At 46.7% G+C, this 16,224-nt stretch overlaps 1 protein-coding gene across 2 annotated transcripts in view; it reads right to left on the reverse strand.

Moving 5' to 3' along the window:
- Positions 1-8,292: 8,292 nt before the first annotated feature.
- Positions 8,293-16,224, reverse strand: part of Zzef1 (zinc finger ZZ-type and EF-hand domain containing 1) — a 120,683-nt gene continuing 112,751 nt past the window's right edge. For both annotated transcript variants that reach the window (XM_075991740.1, XM_075991739.1), the window contains exons 53-55: positions 12,681-12,834; positions 11,978-12,049; positions 8,293-10,762 (exon numbers count right to left, since the gene is read on the reverse strand). In XM_075991740.1, the coding sequence (XP_075847855.1) occupies positions 10,682-10,762; positions 11,978-12,049; positions 12,681-12,834 (307 nt within the window). In that variant the 3' untranslated portion in view covers positions 8,293-10,681. The remainder of the gene's footprint in view (positions 10,763-11,977; positions 12,050-12,680; positions 12,835-16,224) is intronic.

The following is a 16,224-nucleotide window of genomic DNA, read 5'->3' on the forward strand; positions in this document are numbered from 1 at the left end:
CCCATGTTGGTCTGAAACTCATGAGCCAACTACCTCGGCCCCTAAGCACTGATCCACAGTGCCCAGCTTTCTGTTCTTGAATTTACATGCTACTTTGTATTCTGCTTCCCTTTTATCATGGTCTTAAGGTAGGAGTCTTTGAATATACATACATGAAACTTTAGATTTCCTCCTAAGCACAATCTCTAGGCATGTTCCATAGGTTTGGGTATTCTGTGTCTTGTTTTCATCCACCTCAAGACACTTCTTAACTTCTTTCCTTATCCTCTGGTTATTTGAAAATATTCTATAAAAATGCTTGTTTTTTAAAGGAATGGAGTCTGTCTTGTTCAGACTCTCTCCAAACCCCTGAGCATGAGCTGTCTTCCTGGGGCTACACAGGTAGGTGCCACCATATCCAGCCACAGTACCTTCTCCTTCTCCCATTTTCTATTTTTCTTAAGAAGTGTTTTACATCTATGTATTTGAATTTCTTAAATTTCACTAGCATGTGGGACATCTGTCTCATATCCCAGCCGAGGCTTAGGGGCCACTGTAGAAGACGCAGAGAGATTTTAAGAGCCAGAGTGACACTACATTCAGAAACTCGTAGCAACTGTGGGTGCCTGCACAAGGCCAAGCCTGTCATCGCTCAAGTACGGAGGGGGAAAGGGTTCATGAGACCTCACCCCTCACTGAAGAGTATGGACAGTTAACGGTGTCTCAGTGATGGAGAGTCAGTTTTCTTTAAGGGTTTGGTCCCTGGTAAGTTGACCACACTCTAGTGAGTGGCCCCATATCCAGGAATATATGGGAAGCACAAATTGGACTGGATGGGTTATTACAAGAGAGAGAACACAAAGTTAAAGTGTAGGGTAGGATGTGGGGTGGACCTAGGAGGAATTGGGGAGAGGACTGAAGGGGGAGTATGATCAAAATACACTGCATGGTATCATCAAATAATTAATACAATATTTTTAAAATGTCATCAGAGTTACAGTGACAGTGGGCTTCCAAATTCATTCTATTATGGTTGAGGAACATTATGGTTTCACTATGAAATGTCCCCCAACAGCTCATGTACCAAAGGCCTGGTGCTTAGTTGGTGGCACTATGAAGCCTTCCTGCATGACATAGGTGTCATAGTTACTTTTCTATTGCATCATGGTCAAGGCAACTTTCAAAAGAAAGAATTAAGTGGGCTTATGGTTTCAGAGGATTAGTGCCCATGATGGGAGACCAAGGGTATGGAGGCAGCAACAGCTGAGCGCTTACATCTTGATCCAAAAGCAGGAGGCAAAGTGCACAGTGGGGGTAGTGGGAGGCTTGTGAAACCCTTTGAAGTCTGCCCCAAGGACACACGGCCTCTAACAAGGCTACACTCCCCTAATTCTTTCCAAAGCCACCACCTGGCAACCAATATTCAAATGCATGAGATTTATGGGGACATCTTATTCAAACCATCACAATAGTTCACTGGGCACATGCCTTTGAATGTTATACCTCACCCTGGCCCCGTCCTGTCTCTTTCTTCTTCCTGGTCACTGTGAGGTGAGCTGCTTCACCACTCAACCACTGCCATGAGGCTCCGAATCAGAAGCCAGCCAACCAGAGGTAGGAAACTGACACCGAGCCCAGGCCAGCCTTTCCTCTTGTGAGCTCTTTCTCTGAAGTACCTGTCGTGTGATGAGAGGTCTGATCACTACCTGCGAGGCGGTGGAGTTGCCAGGATTGTCTCATCACGTGGTTTTAGAAACCACTGGACCGGACTTGTGGAGGGAATCTGGAAAAATTTGGAGATGTGGTGCTAAGGCCCAGGATGCCTCAAGCAAAGTTTAGTGGGCAATCCCATTGGGAGCTCAGAAGTCCAGAATGCTGATAGAATCGTGAACAATAAAGAGTGTTCAGGAGGCTTCAGACCAGAACATGACTCACGTGGCATTAGGGGCCATTCATGTTTGTAGTGAATGAAAATGACCCCCATAGGCTCAATGTTTGAATGCTTGCTCTCCAGTTGAACTATTCGGGAAGGATTAGGAGGTGTGGCCTTGTTGGAGGAAGTATGTCACAGGGGTGGAGAAGTAGGGGTGGGGCTTTGAGGTTTCAAAAACCTTCACCAGCCCCAACCTCTCTCTCTCTCCCTCTCTCTTACCTGTAGATCAAGCTCTACAGTTCTCAGCTACAATGCCATGCCTGTCTTGTTTCCTCCATGATGATCATGGACTAACCCTCTAAAACTGAAAGCAAGCCCCAATAAATGCTTTCTTTTAGCTGGGTGTGGTGGCACACATTTTTAATACCAGCACGCAGAGGCAGAGGCAGGTAGATCTCTGAGTTCAAGGATAGTCTGGTCTACTTAGCTCCAGGATAGTCAGAACTAAAAGAGAAACCCTGTCTTGAAAAACCATAAATAAATAAATAAATAAATAAAGCTTAAGAATGCTCTCTTTTTAAGAGTTGCTTTGGTCGTGGTTTCCCTTCTCAGAAATAGTACAGTAACTAAGTTAATGCTGCATTGTGGCAAAAACTTGCTTACATTTTGCCCAGATTTTGTAGGAAGTTAAATTCAAAGGTGGTAGACTAAAATTGGACCAAGACAGGGTCTGTCTGTCTGTCTGTCTCTCTCTCTAGCCCTAGCTGTCCTGGAATTTGCTATGTAGAGCAGGCTGGCCTCAAACTCACAGAGCTCTACCTGCTTCTGCCTCCCAAGTACTGGAATTAGTTGTGTGCTACCACACCCAACCAAAATGGGGAAAATTTTATGACAGCTTGGTACTTAAGGCTGTTGCTGGTTGCTTTTCGCCAGGTTTACAGTAAGAATCAAGAACAGAAAAAGCAGAGTGGAGAAACCTGAAAACCTTGCAGTGTTGTCAGAAAAGCCATATGGTTAAAGTTGCCCCCAAGGAAGAGATGGTTTAAGAGATTAAAAAGAAAACAAGTACTTTGCACCCTGGACCACAGTTCCCTGAGGATACCTCAAGAGTTAGGCAGACATCACCCATTTCAGCAGCTCAAAGGTGTGAAGAAGTAAAATTATATGAAGAACTTCGTTTGGACAGGAGCACTAGTTTCAGGCCCGCAGAGGCCACAGCATTCACGTCTAGAGGGGCCTCATTATTGTTCAAGTTGGCGGCAGAACTTGATGTCATCTGTATGACTGGTTTGTGTAGGCATGTAGAATATAAATGTTATGGGCCATAGAGACTTTTACCCAGATTCCAAAAGAAAGCTTGTGAGGCTCAGTGCTGTGTTCCAGGGTCAGACTTCCTGCCAGCAGCCTAGGAAAGAACTCTGTGGAACTGTGAGAGTGGTGCCTAAGCTGCAGCAGAGGACTCAGGAAGGACGCCAGGAACATGGAACATCTGCTCAGGAAAGCTGCGAGCAGTGAGCAGAGCCAGCCCAGGGGAGGCCACATGTGCGGAAGCCAGCATGGTCAGAGTAGCAAGGCTGCCTGAACCCTGGAGGGCTCACATCATCCCATCATATGCTCCAGATGCAAGAGGTACAGGATTTGATGTGTTCTCCTGCTTTTCCTTCCCCCTTCCTTCTGGAATGGGAATGTTCAAACTGTTATTGGATATTGAAGTATGTTTTTTTTTTACTTTTTCAGTTTTATGGGAGGCTCACAGCTACGAGTATGTCTTAAATCTTTTTAGATGTTTTGGACTCGTGTTTTTGAGCAACATTGGGACTGTTGAGATGTTGGGGAGTCTTAGAGATGTATCAAAGAAATTTTTGCATGAGATGGGCTTTTGGTGGCCAAGGACATCTGAATGTTATAAACGGTGTATGAAATGTCCCCCACAGGCTTGGTCCTCAGCTGATGCGACTGTCTGGGGATGTGGCAGGAATTTAGGAGGTGAGGCTGAGATGAAGAAAGGAGATCAAGCTGGATGTGGTGGTCCATTGGCTGTTTTTTTTGAGACAGGGTTTCTCTGTGGCTTTGGAGCCTTTCCTGGAACTAGTTCTTGTAGACCACGCTGGAATCGAACTCAGAGATCTGCCTGCCTCTGCCTCCCGAGTGCTGGGATTAAAGGTGTGCGCCACCACCGCCCGGCTTCCAATGGCTGTTCTTGAGAAGGACTAGGGTTTGGTTTCCAGTGCCCGTGTGATGGTAACAGCTGTAACTCCAGTTCTAGGGGATCTGATGCCCTCTTCTGGCTTCTTCAGGCACTGCATGCATGCAAAGCACTTTTTTTAAAAAAAAAAAAAGTCTGGAAAGGAGAAGTTGAAGAGGTGAAACTGCACGGGAGGAAAAGTTTCTAATGGTCACTAGTACACAATAACAATGGCTGACAACAGATTACTTAAAGACAGCTCGTAAAGATCATTTTTTTGAGGAGGTACTAGATAAGGAGTCTAAGCTAAGGACATGCTCGACCCTTGAGCATCCTTCCTAGAGTGGATTCCGAATGTTCCCAAAATAACGAAGTGGTAGGCACGACCTGGAGGAACAGGGCTGCATCTTTACTACTCGGAAGGCTGAGGCAGGAGGACTGCAAGCTCCATCCTGGAGCACTTAGTTAGATCTTAAAATAAGGAATATAGAAAGCTCAGTGATAAGCTGATTATTGTATGGGAGGTCTTAGGCTAAATCTGCAAGTACTGTAAACAAAACAAAACACAAACATCACATCATACCCCATAAATATGTACAATAATGTGTCAATTTAAAAAATTAAAATTAAACTGTACAAGGAATTTTAGTTCGCTGTCTCTCTTCACTTCGCTGTGGATTCCTGCCTTAGTGAGTGGGAGCAGTCTTATCAACGTATTTTAGGGGTGTCTCACCTGATGGAGTGGCCGAGCAGCTGTGTTGACAGGACTCACAGTAGCTATGTGGGGATTTCCCAGACATGACATCTGCCCAGTTGTCATGGATGCATGCTGTTCAGCAGTTCTGAGATGACAGCCCATAAGGACACAGGTCTCCTAAGTAGCTTTTTAAACATGAATGTAAATGGTGGCTGACCGTTCTGGGAAGTCTCCTATGAAGAACACTGAGGTGGCTCTCTACAGCGAGCAGGGAACTGCCCAGGGAGGAGCTGTGGTTCCTCCTTGTAAGAGTCCAGGAAGAGCAGGAGCAGGGAGGGCAAGGAGAGACAGACTGACTTCACTTCTTCAAGCCACAGAATTTCTTTGCCGGGAGAGAAATGCAACTTTCAGGCTTTTCAGTGTTGTGAGCTGGTGAATTCATCTTTTAAATTTAGTCTGGAGCCAGCAAGACAGTGCGGCCGGGAAAGGCATGCGTTGCTAAGCCTACACCTGAGTTCACTCCCTGGGGCCCACATGGTAGAACAGATTCTCTTAAGTTGTCCTCTGACATTCACAAATGCAGTGCAGCATTCTTGTGCACACGCATGCACACACACGTGCAAACAAAGAAACATAGTTTGGAGTTTAAAGTTGGAGACACCTCACTGAATTCTGGGACAGTGCCTCCAAGTTTGCTCTCAACCCCTTTTGTGCTGAGGGAAGCTAATAGCCCAAGAGTCCCTAGAAAGAAGAATTTGCTACTGATGGCTGCCATCAGCCTGTGTTGTCAGAGGCCTTTCTACCTCAGGAAATGTTTATATGTTTATGTTTCCTTTCCATACACTGCTGATTTTTTTCTTTCTTGTTTTAGATAAGGTTTCTCTGTGTAGCCCTGGCTGTCCTGAAACTTGCTCTGTAGACCAGTCTGGCCTTGAACTCATAGAGATCCATTTGCCTCTGCCTCCCAAGTGCTGGGATTAAGAGCATATGCCATCACTACCTGGAAATAGAAGACAACTTTTAAGACTCCATTCTCTTCTCTTTCTAGGTCATTAGGTCATCAGGCTGGGCTGCAAGCCTCTACATCTATTGAGCCATCTCAGCGGCCCCTAAATTCTTAAAAACTTTAGTAAACCATTTTGTATTTTTAGAAAAATATCTATTTAATAGGACTGTTTAGAGCAGTGGTTTCAACCTACGGGTCATGACCCTTTCTCAGTGGTCTCCTAAGACCATTAGAAAACAGATATTTATATTACGATTCATAACAGTAATAAAATTAGCTATGAAGTAGCAACAAAAATAATTTTATGCTTGGGGGGGGTCACCACAACATGAGGAACTATTTTAAAGGGTTGAAGCATTAGGAAGGTTGAGCACCAGTGATTTATTTTAGATAGTCTTAGTTCTTCCTGGAACAGACTTTTTTTTAATAAACTTATTTAATTTTTTCATACAATGTATTTTGATATTAATATGGCAAGAGGGCTATTGCCTTATTACAACTAACTGGAGCCAACTGTGGCCTAATTTCATCTGCCAGTGAGCAGAGACCAGCCAACCACAAGTCCCCTTACCCACCTCCCCTATACTCGCAGGCATCCTGAACAGGCGCTCACATCCTGCGGTTAGGAATCCTAATCCGATCACCACCTGAAGGCAGCAGGTTGCAGTCGGGTCTCCAAGCCCAGGGCTTTGTCAGCTCAATGTGAGCACGAATCCATCACCTACAGCAGTGGTCCTCAACCTTCCTAACTCAACCCTTTAATACAGTTTCTCATGTTGTGGCCATCCCCAACCACACAATTATTGTCACTGCTACTTCAGAACTGTAATTTTGCTATTGTTATAAAATGGAATGCAGTTACCTGATACACAGGATATCTGATCTGTGACCCCTATGAAAAGGTTGTTTGACCCCCCAAAGGGGTTATGACCCACAGGTTGAGAACTGTTGCCTCTAGAACCTCCTAGCAGGCATTTAGTGTCTCTGTGGCAGGAAATGGCTCACAGCCATCCTGATGGCAAGAGGAGAGGGAAAGGAAGCATCCTATAAACAGAAATGAGATTTCTAGGATGGTACCCAAGGAGGGTATTATCCAAGGATGACTCCCCACGAACCAGCACAAAGGCAGTTTTCCTGAGACTGAAGAATCTACAGTTGTCACCCACAAACAGACTGGATTCTGGGGCAGGTGGGATGGCTCAACAGGCTAAAGCACTGCTGTCAAGCCTGATGACCTGGACGCAGAGGGTGGGACCAGTTCCTACAGACTGTCCTCTGACCTCTGTACATGTGCACCTACACGGACAAATAACGCAAGAAGAAAGATTCTGGATTCTGTGAGCAGGGAAGGAAGTAGCAGTGGGATAAGCAACAGGGTGCACACAGGTGGTGCTCAGGCATGTGTAGATGTGGGCTTAGTCTAAGTCTGGGTTTTCCATGCGGTGTAATCATCTGGCTAGCATGCTGGGGCACCTGGGGCAATGGCGCTGGGCAATGGGACTGAGCCCTAACAGCTCTCTCTTGGCACTGACATGCACACATGAGGAATGCTGGAATTCTACCTCTCTCTTCCGCTGTGTAGAAGGCTTAGGTTGGAGTCACCTAGTGCTGCTATGACCTGCCTCTCAGCAGGGAACTTCCACACAGCTGTTTCAGGGCTTCACAACTAAGAAAAGGCTGTCCACGACACCAACAGGAAAAGCCGGGAGCCTTGCTTTTCAGAATTAAGCCCCATGATTCTCAGACCAAGTCAGGGTGAGGACAGCAATAAATTATTAGCCTCAGAGGGAGAATCAGAGACCTGGACGACCCAATTCCCCTGAGCACCATGCTAACCCAGCTTCCTACTGGAGAAGCTGAGGCTGGGCCCAAGCCCTGTCTGGGGCTCCCCTAGAGCCTCAGATTTGGGGGAGATGTATAGACTGTGGGCCTCAAAGGTGGGCTAGGGCCAGATTCCATTGAGAAGGCAAGTTCCTCCACCTTGCAAGATGGCACTGAGCCCAGGGAGGTGTCTGAGAAGGACACAGCATGGTCACTGGGAACTCAGACCTGAGGAAGAACAGTCTCAGATGATTTAGATGAGGCTGGCAGGAGAAGCAGTCCCAGGACAACAACAAGGCTTGGAAGCTACAGGAGGCTCAGAGACGACAGGGTGGTGTTGGGGTATCCGGCAGGAGAAGAATGAACTTGGGGACATTATTTGTGCATCAAACCTGAGAGGTATAGTACAGAATGGGGTGACTAAGGTGAACTCCTGGATTCCCTGGGTGGCCACAATGGAGGACAAGGCTCACAGTTCCATCAACACCCAGAAGCTGTGGCCTGAGGGACCTGCTGGACTCCTTCCCACAAGGAGGTGGCCCCAGGTTCTGTAAAGCCCATCTATTTGGCTAGGCAGAAACTCCAAAGTATATTTCACAAGAGAAGCTGAAGGGCCAGGCATGAGAGACATGGGCAGGAGATGGTGGGTTTAGGGCCAGCTTGGAGGATACAGTAAGACCTTTCCACAGGGGGATGGGAGCAGGGAAGGGAAGGGAAAAGGGAGAAATTCACAGAGTTGTACTTTTTTTTATATAGAATTTGTACAATATATTTCTCTTCATTTGCATATCTTATCCACAACTTAAAACATTCTTTTTACAGGCTGAACTCACTCAGCTGATATAATCAAAATTCTTTCTCTCAACCAAATAATAAAAATTCAAAATCGTAAACCCGTAAGAAAACAAATTAAAAACGATGATGAAAATAAATCACTCCTCTCATTAGAACAGTGTCTGTACAATATATGTGATCTGGAACAGAATTCTTTATAGATTAGGCACATGTTTCCACGACCCCTTATTCCTGCCAGCTTTGTCTCAGTCCAGGCAGTCTTGCCCCCTAAGAAGGGTCAAGGGGACATTGGCCTTGATGGAACTCCTTTGGACCTCCTGCCCAGGTTGGGGTCAGGAGAGATGGGCCTGGCTCAGCAGTGCCACCCAGTGGCCTAGAGAAGTGGAGGCAGTGGGCTGCAGTGACCAGGTCAGGGGGGCCCTGTCAGAGAGCAGCTGTGGTGTGTGAAGGGCAAAATGAAGCAGAGGGAGAGAAAACAGAGAGCGGTGAGTGGAGAAAAGCTATTGGGTTCAGGGTTTATTTACAATTGCTCTTCCTGATGGGAGGGTGGGAGAAGAGCTGGGGCCACTGTCCCGAGGGAGGCTCCAGCCCTGTCCTGCCCTGGCCATCTGCCATCTGCTCCCTCTACCCAGTCTGAGGTGTGGAGGGTTATGAGTGTGCCATCTCCTCCCCCATCTTCTAACTGCTATCTGGTCTGAGCCACCGCGAGGCCTCTTCACTGTGCACTGAGACTTTTTCTGACTCTCACCAGAGACCTACTTGGAGGGAATGGCATGCAATAGGGGCCTTCTCTGGGGTCTAGGCAGCTTGCAAAGCCCAGGTGCTTTGGCAATGAGCAAAAGATGAGAAAGAGGTTCCCATGGGCTGGCACCCTATCCCACATTGTGGGAACTGGACTAGGATTCCTTTGATGTGAGGGGCGGATCACAGGTCACCACTTCACTTGTTCCTGTGTTTTTGCAACCTATCCCCCCCACCACCACTCTGTAGCCATTTTTCCTGTATGCTGGGGTCCATCAGAGAACCTAATTCAAGGGCCGGGCAGGTAGTGGTGCCAGAAGGCACAGCACCTTTGCAGAAGATGCTTCCAGACCTGCAGGCTCAACCTCTTCCAATCCAGTCCCTTGTCCACACCCAGCGGGGTCTTCAGAGGCCAAGGGGCACACTGTACCATAGCAACACAAGATAGCCAAGGATGGTCCTGGCTGTGAGGAGCCGTTTTTGCATTGGGCCTGTGAGGTGGGACATGTCTCTGGCCCAGACACCTGCCCTTCAATAGGAGGTGCCTCAGGATTTTTTCTTCCTGAAAGTCCTTGGCCTGATGCCAACCCAGCTTCCCACTCACTGTGGCTCTGGAAAGAAAATCATTAGCACTTCAGGGCAATGCTAAAGCCATACATGGAAAAATGCTAAAGCATTCACTAGAACTAATGTAGTTATTGCTAGACAGGTGATGGCCAAATAGCAAGGTAAGAGGCCCAAGGTGGTAGGTATGCCGATCACCATGACCTTGGAGCATTAGTATAATCAGGTATGTTCTGACTCCTGAACAAGGGCTCCTTTGAGGGCACTGTTGGCACTATAGGTGCTGGAGAGTCCCTCTATTTCTGTCACTTCAACACACACCAGTTTGTTCCTAGGCATTCCCTAGGGGCTTTCTCAGGGAGTCAGTGTGGTTCTCTTTTAAAAACATGAGGGGAAACAAAACCATATTAAAAGACGTGAAGAAACGCAGATACATGTGCTGGGAGCTGTTGCATGGATGACAAGCAGGACCTGTTGGCTGCTCCCAAGGGCACTGGGAGTTAGCCAGCTGACCTGTGGCATGAAGACAGCTTGGGAATTGGAGGTGGCTGGGAGGCGCTCGTGTTGGTTGTGGGTTGGTCTCCCAACTGGGCCACTGCTGCTGCTGCTGTAAGTCTCACTGCAAGGGTGGCTCTGCACGGACAGCACCTTCCCTTGACGGCAAGCCTGGCCGTTCCGGCTCAGTGGAGACGAATCCTTCCAGAGATTACTTCTAGGTCCTCAGTGCCGTGACTCCCCGGGGGCAGCTCTGAAGGACAATGGTCTCTATTCTCTGAGTAACTTTCCCAAAGCCTCTTGATGGCCCTTTCTGAGCCACTCAGCACTGCTGTGCCTTCTTGCACACATGGAGCCTGCACAGTGGGCCTTCTTGATGAGGCAGCTGCTTGGCATCCAAATGGGAGCAGGGGGTGGGCTCAAAGAGAGCTGGGTGCAGAGGCTGCAGGGGTTTCCTGAGCAAGGTTGGAGGTCTGCCGTAACCCCTGTAGACAAATTATTGAGTCCATGCATGCCACAGTGAGGCTAACACTCAACATTCCAGAGGCGGGTGGCCTTGTTTGGGTAGTTGATTGCCAGGCTGATAGCAGCGATGTTTTGCAGAGCCTGTGGAGGGAAAAAGCAGTCACCAACATCAAGGGCCATTTACTTGCTTACCCCTAAGTCCCTCAGCTGGAGGGTGGAGGTGAGACAGAGGTGGTGCCTCTCACCCAGAGGCTCACAGGTAAGAGTAAGAAAGGAAACAAAATCAAAACACACAGGAAAGCCCTGAGGTAGGCAGTAAGAAGCCTTGCCATGACAGCAGTCCAATTGCTGAGGCAGTTCTGGAAAAGCCGTACAGAGGCACAGAAGGAAGCACACAGTACACACGAGGTGAGAGGTACCCATGGGAGCCCAGAAACAGCGCTGGGAAAGCGGCTGTCCCAGAAAGGCCTGGTGAGGAAACAGAACACCAGTAAGGGAACTGGTCAGCTGTGGGGAGGGTCACAGAGGAAAATACGCCACAAACTCAATAGTATGTGTTGAGGGCAAGTCCAGTTCTCAAAATGCAGGCTGGGGCCTGAGGATCCCAGGCCTTTTGGGAGGAGTCACAGATTCAAGTTTTACTTTCACCATTTCCTGAGTGCATAGTACAGTTCCTTTTCAGGAATGAGTGCAGGGCAGACACAAAAATCCAGTTGTCTTCTATTGGGCCAGACATTAAGTAAGTTTTCAAAAATGGAACTAGGGCCACCCTCCTCAAAAATTATTTTGTTTTAAAAAGTTTTCTCAAAACACATTAACATGAAATTTTGTCTTAAAAACTGAATTGATACATTTTGAATGTTTTAATTTCAACACTGAAGTTAATTTATAACACTATACATTGTATACAGCAAATAGAAGGAACAGCTTTCCTGGGCCCTCTATCATTCAGAAACACAGCTGTTAGAAGAGGAGTTTTCCTACCAGGGAAGCAAAGTACGTCCAAACATATCTGAACTCTAACTCTATGGAAACTTCCAGGATCAGCCAAACTAACGTGAAGGCGCTGGCTGTTTTGGTTTCACAGACACAGATTCTTGCTAGTGTCTTCTGACCCCACAGTTTAATATGAGTGACAGTGATGAATGGGGCTCCACTGCTCTGTGTGAGAGCCAGAAGGAAGTGACTGCATTGCAACCAAGCTCCATGTAAACTCTGGGAGGGTCTGGACTTGTCAAGCAACTAACCTCTCTCTTCCCTGTTCTTCCCCACCCCCATCCTGGCAAGTGATATGGCGCCATTCATCACAGGAAGAAGACCTGCAGTCCAGCTCTTTGGGGACAGGGGAGACGGTACCTGTGCTGCACATCGGAGAAGGTGGTCCTCAGTGGTTAAGGCCAGCAGGTACTCCTGCAGCAGGCCAAGCTCCTGTGAAGAGAGCAAGGACTCTGATTGACAGATGGCAGCAGGGCTGAACAAAGGACACCCACCATGCAAACAGGGCCCCAAGTGGGTAAGCACTATTCGCTGCCAAGCACCTATGACACCACACACTCTACATCCATGAAGAAGCCTAACTGGAAGGAACAGGAACCTGGCTCCAGAGCTAGCCCTGATGGCGACTTTTCTCATGTCTCTTGAGGAGGACAAGCAAAGGGTCTGTGAAAGGCCCTTTCATATGGCAATTCAATAAGCCTATTGTGCCTAGGCAGAGAAAGACAAGGAAGAGGAACCTAACTGTTTGATTTTCCAGAAATCTCTGTTGTCAAGAGCTGCTCCAAGGCAGTCCTGACCCTCTTTGGCTATAGTCCTGACAAAATAAGCAACTAGGCTGATCTGAAGGTTTTTCTTCCCAGGGCCGGGTGTATGGATATGTGTTGGGGGAATGCTAAATGGAGGCCCAAGCCTGCCTCCTTGTGCATCCTGGACACTTTGGACTTAGGGACTGAAGTGTAACCCTGGTCCTGCCATGAGCAGGAAGAGGGAAAAGCATACAGAGGTATGATCCTTATGATCCTTCCCGCCCAGACTGAAGGGCAAGAGATAGACGTGTCCTTACCTGGGCACGGTTCTCAGTGACAAAGAAGAGCTCGGTGAGGGCGCGGTGCAGGGGTAGGAGGATGCCAGGCTGTGTCACATCCTCAAATAGGCCGTACTCCATGTGGGTAAAGAGCTGCCATAGGGGCTTCAACAGCGCAAGGTCACATAGGTCACTGGGGAGGGGGGGAATCATGGGGTTGATTTACTGAGAAGTAGGCTACCCAAGGTGGACAGTTAAAAGAAACTGCAGATCAAGCTTTCCCTTCCCCGCCTCATCCTAAAACAGCCATGCCTACTTCTCTCTGAAACAGCGTGGGAGGAAAGGGGCAAAACCCTAAAATGATTCTAAGAAATCCAGAGAACCTGTAGTATGGTCACAGGAATTATTGCATTTTCTTTTGTTTTAACATTTATTTATTTACTTACTTACTAATTTAGAGAGAGAGACAGACAGATAGACAGACGGCAGGGGGGCGGTAAATACCACAGCATGCATATGATGGGCAAAGGACAACTGTGGGAGTTGGTTCTCCCTACCCACCATGTCAGGCTTGATGGAATGCATCTTAACCCACTGAGCTAGCTTGTTGGCCCCCCTATTGTGTGTTTTTAAAAATGGTTCCTAAGAAGTCCTTCCAGTGACACTAGGAAAATCTCTAGGCAAATGTGTTTGTTTTGTTTCACTAGGTAGCCTAGGCTGTCCTTGAAGTCAAGACAATTCTTCTGCCTCAGTCTCCCATGTACTGGGATTATAGGTGTGAGTTATCATGCACCTTAAGCTAAATGTTAAATGGGAAAAAAAGCAAGATATAGCATATCCCATATAAAATAAAACTAACAAATAAAAAGAAAAAACTATCAAATGGACAGGGAAGACAAACATTATTTTGATACTCATTTATAAAATAGAAAATACACTTGCAAACTTGCTAGACCTGAAATCTTGCCTCTAGGAGAAGCCCAATCCTTCTCAGACCTGTGTGCAGAGAACCCTGAGTGTTTGAACCTGGAGTGGGTGGGGGTTGTTATCATAGTTCAAAACCCTCCAGAAGAGAAAATTAGGAGCTGAACAATATTCTGGGCTCACTATAGGGTAATATGCATATAATGAATGATTTTGCTATTCTCTTTATTTATTTTTTCTTCTGTACTTGAAAAAGAATCCTCCCCTTTGAGAGTTGTCTTATCAGTCATTTCCCCCGAAAGGAGCACATGTTCATAAAGTAAGCAGATGGGCAAATTCAGTTTGACTTGTTTCATTGCTAGTTTCAGGGGAGCACTGGAAAGTGAAGTAAGAGGCATCTGCAGGACTGTCCTCCTCTGGGATTGGCCCTCTACTCTGGCCTCTGTCACCCTCAGGCCAGCAAATCTGTAACTTTCCAAAAAGCTAGTATGGCAAGGCATTCTGGGATATGTGGTATGCCCTTCACCCTCACACCCTCACACACTCCCTTCAGGCCCATAATGGAGGTGTACAGGGCTATCAGGCTGGTATGGAAGGGCCAGTGGGAGCACACAGAGTTCTCCCTAGGCTCAGGAATATAGGGAGTCCCAACTGGAAAGAAGATCAATGTCAGCCAGCAAATTGTGGAAAGACATCTGAACCACAGGCAGGAAGGCCTGCCAACCTGAAGACCTTGGCAATGTGACATATTGCTCAGACAGCATACCATCCAGGTCAATACTGGAAGCCCACATGGAGCTAAGCAACACATAAGGACATGGTACTAGCAGCAAGCACACCCAGCCTTCTCTTACCCCTCCCCTGCTGCCAGCCTAGGGCTGACAATGAGCCATCACATTCTCTTTATGACTTGAAAATTCCTTTAAGCTTTTAAAAATAACAACTTCGTATTACTTTTTACTTCAAGTATCATTATCCCACACTGGCTCACACTCTGTGTATCTACGCCTTAAAAATGCAAGAAAGAGCAACTCCTACTGGTCAGGGTCTGAGCAAGGGGGTGTAGGCGGAATACTTGGCTGCTGTGTATATAGCAGAAACCACCAATTCTTTCCTCTCAGATGAGTACTATGAAGCTACAGCCACATTCCTATCTATTCAACACTGTAGTGGAAGTTCTACCACAGTAAAAGGTCAAACCCTGCTCCTGCACATTGAGAGGAAGAACTAAAACTCACCATCACAGATGCCATGACTGAGCTCTTGCTAATCCACATACTCACTCAGAATAGATGCGGGATATAAGGGCAACAGGCCAAAATGCTACAGCAGCAAAACAAAAGTCACTTTCTTTTGTCTGAGGCGGTCTTACCGATGTAAGACTGGCCTTGAAATGTCCAAGCCTTCTGGGTGCTGGGATTATGGGCATATACCACCATACTCAGCAAATTTTTAAAATAATAATTATAAAAGAATAAAAAACATTAAATACCTAGAAATACCATATAAAATGCTGTACGAATTGTCTACAGAAATGTGTAAATTATTTCAAGGACCTACACAATGGAGGAATGATGTGGGATTCCCCTCTGTATGCTGTGAATATGCTTTATTACCACTGGCTAATAAAGAAGCTGATTGGGCCAATGGCTTAGCAGCTAGTCAGCTGGAAGAGATAAGAAAGAGAGTAGGCAGAGTCAGGGAGACACCATGTAGCCACCCAAGGAGAAAGATGCCAGAATGCCAGAACATTACTGGTAGGCCACAGCATCATGGTGATACACAGACTAATAGAAACGGATTAATTTAAGACATAAGAGTTAGCCAGGAATATGCCTGAGCCATTGCCCAAACAGTGTTCAAATTAATATAGTTTCTATGTGATTATTTGGGTCTGAGCAGTTGGGAAACAGTCTCTACAGAAGAAGATAAAATGGCTGTGGATTAGAGGATTCAACTTTCTAAGGAATTTGATTTCCCTCCAACTGATATGCAGAGCCTCCTGGAATCCCATTATGAGGCTGGGGGTGTGGCTCAGTGGCAGTGTGGAAGGCTCTTCCTCTCATGTGGAAAGTCATGGGCTACATCCCAGTACCACAAAAAAAGTATCACAGGCCAAGAGAGAGGTTGAGAAGCGTGAACAAGAGAGCACATATGTGCATAAAGGGGTGGTGGGGACACAGGAAAAACTGTTTTTCTTTTTCAATTTGAGACAGGGTCTCATTATGTAGCCTGGAATTCATTATGTAGATCAGGATGGTCTCCAACTCACAGAGATCCAATTGCCCTGCCTCCCTGAAGGGATTAAAGGTATGTGCTATCACACTAGGCTAAAAATATTTTTTTTTTAGTCTTTGGCTGTATGTATTTGTGTATGATCTATGTATGTATTCGTGTGTGTGTGTGTGTGTGTGTGTGTGTGTGTGTGTGTGTAGATGCTGTCAGTGTGCATGTGGAGGCCAGAGGTCGACATCAGGGATCTTTCTCAGTAGCTTTGTACCTTACATTTATCAATTTCTCATTAGATATATTCATGTTATTTTAAGTGTGATTGTTTTGCTTGAATGTATGTATGTGCACCAGCCTGCAGGCTTGGTGTCTTTGAAGGTCAAGAGAAGACACTGGATTCCCTGGAACTGGAGTTACGGATAGAAAACCA

The sequence above is a fragment of the Microtus pennsylvanicus genome, chromosome 11 (genome assembly GCF_037038515.1).
Source record: "Microtus pennsylvanicus isolate mMicPen1 chromosome 11, mMicPen1.hap1, whole genome shotgun sequence".
NCBI lineage: Eukaryota > Metazoa > Chordata > Mammalia > Rodentia > Cricetidae > Microtus > Microtus pennsylvanicus.